Below are 8,662 nucleotides of genomic sequence, written 5' to 3'. Positions count from 1 at the left end.
TAGCTAAATATTTTATCTTGCCCCTTTCGAATCTACTAAACAGAAAAAGAACTACTCGTTTCGACAAAGATTTTTTAACAACTTATAATTAAAGCGGGGCAGTCGTCACCTACGTATGCATCATGTGGGCATAGCGTGTCATTGTTTACAAACAAGCGTATACCCGTGAGCCTTTGCGATCTTAACGTGTGTTGTTATCGTCGCTTGGGACTCAAGTCCCACGTTTGTCCGCCATATTGTAAAATCTCCCAACTCAGCTATGGTACAGGCGAGTTAGAAGAGTGGCACACTGATTGGCATAATTAGTGATTCGGAAAGTATCGTTCCATTTTGAGAAAATATAAAATAAAAGAAAGCAGTACAGCAGGGATAAATGGTAATTAATGAAAGCTGAACACTTAAATTCTTTACGTACGCGAATTATTATTCATTGTAGAATTTGTCTGGCCCTTGAACAGGATCTGTTGTTAAAGAACCAGGCGTGTTGGTTGCTCCCTTACTTTCATTCCCCTCCGTATTATCACTATTTTTATCACCAGATTTGCCTGGCTCTTTAGCAGTATCTGTTGTCACAGGACCAGGCGTGTTGGGTGCTCCCTTACTCTCATTATTCTCTGTATTATCACTATTTTTATCACCAGATTTGTCTGACTCTTGAGCAGTATCTGTTGTTACAGAACCAGGCGTGTTGGTTGCTCCCTTACTCTCATTATTCTCCATATTATCACTATTTTTATCACCAGATTTGTCTGACTCTTGAGCAGTATCTGTTGTTACAGAACCAGGCGTGTTGGTTGCTCCCTTACTTTCATTCCTCTCCGTATTATCACTATTTTTATCACCAGATTTGCCTGGCTCTTTAGCAGTATCTGTTGTTACAGAACGAGGCGTGTTGGTTGCTCCCTTACTTTCATTCCTCTCCGTATTATCACTATTTTTATCACCAGATTTGTCTGGCTCTTTAGCAGTATCTGTTGTCACAGGACCAGGCGTGTTGGGTGCTCCCTTACTCTCATTATTCTCTGTATTATTACTATTTTTATCACCAGATTTGTCTGACTCTTGAGCAGTATCTGTTGTTACAGAACCAGGCGTGTTGGTTGCTCCCTTACTTTCATTCCTCTCCGTATTATCACTATTTTTATCACCAGATTTGCCTGGCTCTTTAGCAGTATCTGTTGTTACAGAACCAGGCGTGTTGGGTGCTCCCTTACTCTCATTATTCTCTGTATTATCACTATTTTTATCACCAGATTTGTCTGGCTCTTTAGCAGTATCTGTTGTCACAGGACCAGGCGTGTTGGGTGCTCCCTTACTCTCATTATTCTCCGTATTATCACTATTTTTATCACCAGATTTGTCTGGCTCTTGAGCAATATCTGTTGTCACAGAACCAGGCGTGTTGGTTGCTTTCTTACTTTCATTCTTCTCCGTATTATCACTATTTTTATCACCAGATTTGTCTGGCTCTTGAGCAGTATCTGTTGTTACAGAACCAGGCGTGTTGGGTTCTCCTTCCCTCCCATTATTTCCCGTATTATCACTATTTTTATCACCTGATTTGTCTGGCTCTTGAGCAGTATCTATTGTTACAGAACCAGGCGTGTTGGGTTCTCCTTCCCTCCCATTATTTCTCGTATTATCACTATTTTTATCACCAGATTTGTCTGACTCTTGAGCAGTATCTGTTGTTACAGAACCAGGCGTGTTGGGTTCTCCTTCCCTCCCATTATTTCTCGTATTATCACTATTTTTATCACCTGATTTGTCTGGCTCTTGAACGAGATAAGGCGTGTTTGGTGCATCTTCACTTTCATTATTCTCCATATTATCGCTATCTTGGTAATTTTCTAGTTGTTTAATGATGTTTTCAGCGTGACATAGTTCAGTTTGCAGTTCGTCTTTCTCTGTTTTTGGTGCAATCTCCTCCTCCAATATTTTTGATTTGAGGTCTTCATTTTCCAGTTTGGCCTGTTCAAATTTATGTTCCAGTTTTTTGATTAACATGTCCCTTGCATCGAGCTCTTTCTTAAGAAAATCCACACGTTCTGTCAACTTATTTAGTTCCTGCTTTTTATTCCCAATATTTCTCAACACATCACACAGTTCGTTTTTCTTCTTGTCAAGTTCAATTTCTTGAGATTTGATTTTTGCACAAAGCTTCTTGTTCAATTCCTCCTTCTTCTCATGCAAATCTTTTATGTCCCCCTCACTTTCTTCTACTTTAAGAGTCTGTACTTCAATCTCTTTTCTAGCAGATTCCAGCTCTTCTTTAAGTGAACTATTTATGATTTCGGTTTCATGCAGTTTGTCTCTGAGGTACACCCTTGTTCCCCAGAAAAGCTCGTTATCTTTTTCGGCGAGTAATGAGTCATGATCCATATTTTTTGAGGAGGCTAATTTATTACCACAACTATTGCTACTGGTGACAACCAGTTTGAATGTTTCAAGAGACTTGAGTTTTTTCAATATTTCCTCTTTATCTTGTATATCGTCACTTAGCTGCTCAATTTTGTTCGTTCCCTCTTTACACTGTTTAGCCAAATCATCTCTTTCCACACTCAGTTCGGTGAGTGCACTGACATTTTGAGTAAGTTTGTTATTCACACTAGCGTTGTTTTCCTTTAGCTCATCAATTTTCTTTTGCAGTTGTAGAATCTCCTTTTCCATTTGGTTTATCTTCTTTGTTTTCTCTTGTTGTTGTATCGAGGATACTGCATCGTTTTGGGATAATTCGGATTTCATGTTTTGTACTTCAGAATGTTGGCTTTCGAATCTAGTCTGCAGTTTACCAAATTTCTCTTGTTTTAGCTTGTTGTGCTCTTCTAAAGTTGCAAGGCTCAATTCTGTTGTTGCCAACTTTGATTTTAAATTTTCATTCTCATCTACGAAATTCTGTAGTTTCTTCTGAGCTGTCGATTTTTCGTCTTGAGTTGCTTTAATCTCTGCTTGCAAGATATCAATCTGACATTGAAGAGGTGTTACAGCTTCTGTTATCTTTTGTCTAAAGATGGTATCATAATTCTGAATTTGAGCAATGTATACAGCATTGTCTTGATTTACTTTTAGGCAATATTCTTTAAGTTGCCGATTTGTTTCTAGGTGATCTGATACTTCATTATTCACTTGCACTAACTTTTCACGGAGAATACATTCTTGTTGTTTCAACTCAACTATTCTACTATTTCGTTGCTCTGATTCTTCTTGCAGCCTGTCAACTTCATCAGTAGACTGTTGTAATCTGCACATTGCCCTTTTGGCAACCGACTCCAGGAAACCATCCTCAGTAACATTCCATTCATCCAGACTGTTTTCAAGTTCATTGCCAAATCCACTATCATCCGCCCGCCTCCAGAGTGTGGCTATGGTTTCTTTTATTTCTTCTGTTTTTCTTCTGTCTCTTTCTACTAGCACATCTTTCTCGTCATGTAGAAGTCCAACTTCTCGCCGCATTCTGTTTAGTTCATTCAAACGTTTGTTATCTTCATCCTGCATTTTTAACAAATTATCTTCCAGCAATTGTTTAGTTTCATCCATCTGAGCATGTTTACGATGTAGGGAGTCGTAATTTCTTTCCAGTGTAACCAATTCTTGTCGGAGACTTGCAACTTTTCTCTCTTCTTCACAGAACTGTCTTTGCCAGTTAGATGTTATTCTCTGTGTTCTTTGTAGCTCATCTCGCACATGATTGAGTTGTATCTGCAGGGTGTCTTGTTTGTTTTCTCCCTGCAGCTGGATAACTCTTCTCTGCAACGCATTTTTCTCTTCTTCTGAACTTTTGGATTCCATCTGCAATTTACGAATTTTGCTTTTCATTTCACTCCTTTCACCAAGCATTGCTTTAAGCTCATTCGCTCTACCATCAAACCTTTTCCCCAGTACTACATAGAGACCACATCCTGCGGCATATATACATATTGTGCTGAGGCTTTTAAGACCGTAACTCTGGAGGCATTCAACATACACCAATATTGCTAAACATACACCACCAAGAGCTGCTGCTAATGAAAACTCAGAAAAAGATCTCCATCTTCTACTGTTTATATATCTAGTCATCTTGTAGGCAAAAGTATGCCTTGATATTAAGAGTCACTTATTTTATGGTAGACCAGAATCTGAAATCAATATGGGAAAATATAGAGACAAATTAGCTTTATTACTCTGGTTTACCTTGGAAACTTGGTTATAGAAATTGAACAAATATAGAATAGTATATAATTTCCTGCTGTCAGCCATTTAGATATTTCCTATTTTGGGTTTGTTAATTCGTTGCTGTTTGTAATATATGTCATTATACATCTGTCAATGCATCATTACAGTGTGTCGTAATTTTGTGGTATTTTACGGGGGTATTTTCATCCTACCATATAAGCAAATGCGAATTCCAAATATAGAATGATTACGCGCATAAGTGTCCTCTAATAATAAAAACAAACATGGTTGCCACCAGGGTTTCACCAGACTCCATACAATTAGGTTTGCTGATTCCGTTCTAAACTTTTAGGATTTTGGCATTCCCATGATGGATCACTGGGAGGAAAAGATGTATAATAATAATGATATTACGAGGATACCGCAAAGTATGCACTCAGACAGTATGCCGTCACATCGACCTCCGTCGGTCAATACTCCCGCTGTACTGCCTTCATACAAACTTTTCGGTATCCTTGTAATATCCTCATAGTATGATTTTATAGTCCAAGGTTGTTACAGACCAAGCACGTTCATGTATAATAGTTACGTAATATTGGGGGGGTATTTGTATTGGTGTGAAAACAAATATGACTTGACAGGGAGCAAAAACAGCGGTTTATGTTTATTCATCTAAATCGCATTGTATCCATTTTGTTGATGTGCATCAGTAACCCGTCATGACTGATACCAATGACAAGTTGAAATTAAATCGGTCAAGGTATGTCCGAGAAACGGTTGATGGAATGTCCAAATGATTTGGATGATGATGATTTTTGGGTCAAAAATGCTGTAATTCCAAACAAATAAGTAGACGACATTGACTAAAAGGTTCTACACAGTGCATTTCACGCATGTGAACACCATTTGTTCACATATCTGGCGTACACACCTATCTAATGCGATAAATCAGATACTCACAATGTTAATGGTAATCATGATGTATAGTACGTCGGGCATCGACCTGTTTGCGACAGCTGATGGCCGGCCCATATCATTCGAAAATAATTCAAATACGTACGATAAATATTCATTGAAAAAATTTTAAATTCAAACTTGGCTGTCAATGTAGACAAATAAATAATGTTGATGGCGGTTCAATTCAAATCGTCGGTAAAAAAATACAAATTACCAATATAATATAGTTCTGGCGCTACAAAGGCATTCCTTCATCTTTATAAATATTTCACAATTCAAACTGAAACGAAAGGTTTCTATTGGCCGATTGAATAACATTGAAACGTTTAAAATTACGTCGTTCCGCACGGCGCTCATTGATTGGCTCTGGTCTGAGCGTTCGGTATACCCTTCTGTGTTTATGTAAATCAGAACCAATAGAGGCTTCCGTTAGGTTTACAAGCCGCTCCAAAACGTATATACATTTTACATACCTTCTGAAAAGTGTTCAACTCAGATTTCCAGCAAATTAGGTTACTCGTTGTGTAGAGACAAAGTAGACCTACAATTGAAAATATAGTACAGTTTAGACAAAAATAATACAATTAAAATTTGGTCTTAAACTAGTGATGGCCTGAGTTCAATTCTATGCTATTTGACTCTTAGATCAGTGCGCCGCCAAGCCACACAATATGTCACAATGAAAACATTTTATTTATTGCAGGTCACAGTTCACCTGACCCTGGGCGATTTTCATTCATATATAGTTACTAATAAACGTTGTCTTCACCGTGTGTTGTAAAATGACGTCATAATTTAAAGTTATTTATCGCATAAAGTACAAAAGTTTAAATTGAACGTGTACCGCTCAGGAATAAGGGTTATTAACAAGAAACAGACCGATGCTTTTTTTGCGAAAGAAATGCTACATTTTGTAGAGTGGTTCTGCTTTTAAGGGTTTTCCATTTTTAAATTGGATGGGCTGCAGGATTTTGCTGAAACCAATTGTCGTATGTGAAAAACAAAACAAAACATAGACGTGTTTTTCCTCTTAAGTTTTGTTTCATTTTCAAGGGAACAATGGACCCAACGGCGGAAGAGTTTATTTGAGGGAAAACACTAATGGTATCTCGTTCTTAACGAAATCCCGGCGGCCATTTGTATTAAAAGTTTTTGAGGGAAATATTTGCAGTATTTCAATTTCAACCCCTCACGATGAGGGCGTTGTTTATTTTACTGCCATGCACGTTATAACAGATTACCAATAGGCTTAACAGAAGAAAAAAAAGATTTAAAAGCTTCAAATTACATTTATCAGGAAACAAGCACAGACTTGAATCCAGACGTATTGCTGTGCAACGAGACGCCAAGCAAAGGGCACGGGAAAATCTGTTAGTCACTCCGATGATCAGTAGTACAATACAACTCGTGCTGAGTAGATTTGAATAAATACTTGATATAATGAATAATGTATTCATATGGAGATTATAACACGTTCTTCACGTTCCGGCATTTTTTACAATAATTTTGGGTTTACTTTTAGTCGAAGCATTTATGCAATGATTTGATTTGTTGAGAGAATTCGTCAACTGCTTTTCGATTGTTTTATTAACAGTTAGGTGTTGTGATTGTGTAGCCAATCGGGCACAATTTCGGCGCTCAACTAAGAAACAAATCTATAGGAACCATTACAGGCAATGTTTTTATTCAAAATGCCACACATACAAATACAAATTTACGGCAACATCATCGTGATAAAATATGGACATTAAAACTAAGAAAAAGCCCCCTCCCCACACACACACACACACCACCGCGTTTCTAATGGTCAACCACTTGGGTTGTTGAGTCGACGCATACATCCGTAGAATTGGGAGTTCCTGAACCTCCCCACGCAAACAAGATTATCACATACTAGTGTGCGTCACCCCGTTAATATTTGCCACACACACACCTGCTAGACAGTACGCCGTCGCATCGACCTCGTAATAACCTCACAGTATGACACGTATTCTGTGAAGTACGTATTCACTGTTTGTAATTGTAATAATAATCATCTTTATTGTTATCGTATCCTCTATGGGACTTTGATTATAAAATACAATAAAGGTATAGCAATGACAAATATATATATATGGCTTGCTGAATAATTAAACATCCAGTTTACAATAGTCGTATTAGTGGCTTATTTGTTGATTATATCATTGAAGGTCCATGATTGGATCCAGACATGGACACTGGCACAACTTAATATTTAACTATAAGATGGAGCGCAAACTTGATGATGGAATGTGACTGGGGCGGGCGAAGGCATCTTAATTCGCATTTGATAGAATAGATAGATAGTGTACAATTCGACAGTGTCGCATTTTAAAAGATTTTGGCGGGTTCCTTCTGGTATTTTAGTGTCGTATTTTAAAGGGCGATGATCGTCGTTGGATACGATATGATTTGTTAAGCAGGTGGTATAATACTAGGCACAGTCCTTCAACAGCGACTGTGTACTAAAATACATATTTTGACGCTTGCCGACAAGCTCCTACAAGCAAATATTGAAAACTAATATTCTCCACCACTGAACTGTGCCCGCTCCTCCGATTCATATATTCGTGATACTAGGCGACGCCATCGTTGCACGTAAAACTCACCGACCGACGTTTCCTAGCTCGTATACTCACCTGCAATTGGAATCCTGACGAGTACGTCAAACAGCAGCACGGATTGCAATGTGTATCTGTTCGATTTACGTTTTCCAAATTTGTGTTACACGATTTCCGTACGCCCAGACGCGACGCTGGCTGGAGTGTTCTAGTTTCTTTGAGCTTAGCGTCGCGCGTCCCTTATTATAATATTCTAATGATTCGTGGAAATTATGACTTTGTGGCCATTCATTTCGCGCGAAGGCGTGTACTAGTAACTGTCACTATGTTGGCTATAGTTTCCGCTTGACACCGTGACACAGTCGGTAAACTAGCTTGAAAGCATTCAGCTAAATTACTGATTGCTGACACTTATGGTAAACGTGTATACAGCCCAAAATAAAGGTGTACATTTGACGTTCAAATTTAAAGGCGTAAACGATTCATTTATTTACTTGTCTACGTGTATGGATATGGTGTATCGCGTATGTGTTGTGGCTGAGTGTGTTGTTGGTTACGATAAGTGTTTCCAGACCCCATACATATTCATACGAGGAATAACTGGCTGGGCCTCGGTGTTTTTCGCAGGGTGTTACCCACGTCGCATTTCCTCAACGTGCGAATGTGCTTTCCCTGAGCTTTGATCGTATGTCCTATCTCGGCCAGTCAGTAATAAACGACAAATCCCGTCACCTGCACCTAGTTATTATAACAGTTTCACGCGATCTAGCACTTGTATGTTACCATGGTTACACATGTATTCCTGGGAGATATACGATTCCCGTTCTGTCCACTATAAATTTACATAAATCGACCTTTATCCTTTACATTCAACCTGTAGGCATGGCGTCAGTACCAAAGTGCATCCACTTGAATAATTAATAAATTACATGCCCTTATTTGTCAAGTGGCGGGTGATTACAATGCAACAGAAT

The 8,662-nt window shown here is 38.4% G+C and overlaps 1 protein-coding gene across 1 annotated transcript; it reads right to left on the bottom strand.

Annotated features, from left to right (window-relative positions):
* Positions 1 to 423: 423 nt before the first annotated feature.
* LOC144344617 (uncharacterized) lies at positions 424 to 7,886 on the bottom strand. The gene is made up of 3 exons (XM_078006490.2): positions 7,767 to 7,886; positions 5,583 to 5,650; positions 424 to 4,115 (listed from the first exon to the last, which is right to left on the bottom strand). The coding sequence occupies exon 3, from the start codon at positions 4,054 to 4,056 to the stop codon at positions 424 to 426; it is 3,633 nt and encodes a 1,210-aa protein (XP_077862616.2). The 5' UTR covers positions 4,057 to 4,115; positions 5,583 to 5,650; positions 7,767 to 7,886.
* Positions 7,887 to 8,662: the final 776 nt, after the last annotated feature.

Source organism: Saccoglossus kowalevskii, chromosome 14 (assembly GCF_978046115.1).
Source record: "Saccoglossus kowalevskii chromosome 14, keSacKowa6.1, whole genome shotgun sequence".
NCBI classification, from domain to species: Eukaryota; Metazoa; Hemichordata; class Enteropneusta; family Harrimaniidae; genus Saccoglossus; species Saccoglossus kowalevskii.
Note: the sequence above shows the minus strand (reverse complement) of the source record. Positions and strands in the feature narration are given on the sequence as shown.

Coding starts and splice junctions, on each gene's coding strand:
- LOC144344617 (XM_078006490.2), bottom strand. CDS start 4,056: ATGACTAGATATATAAACAGTAGAAGATGGAGATCTTTTTCTGAGTTT.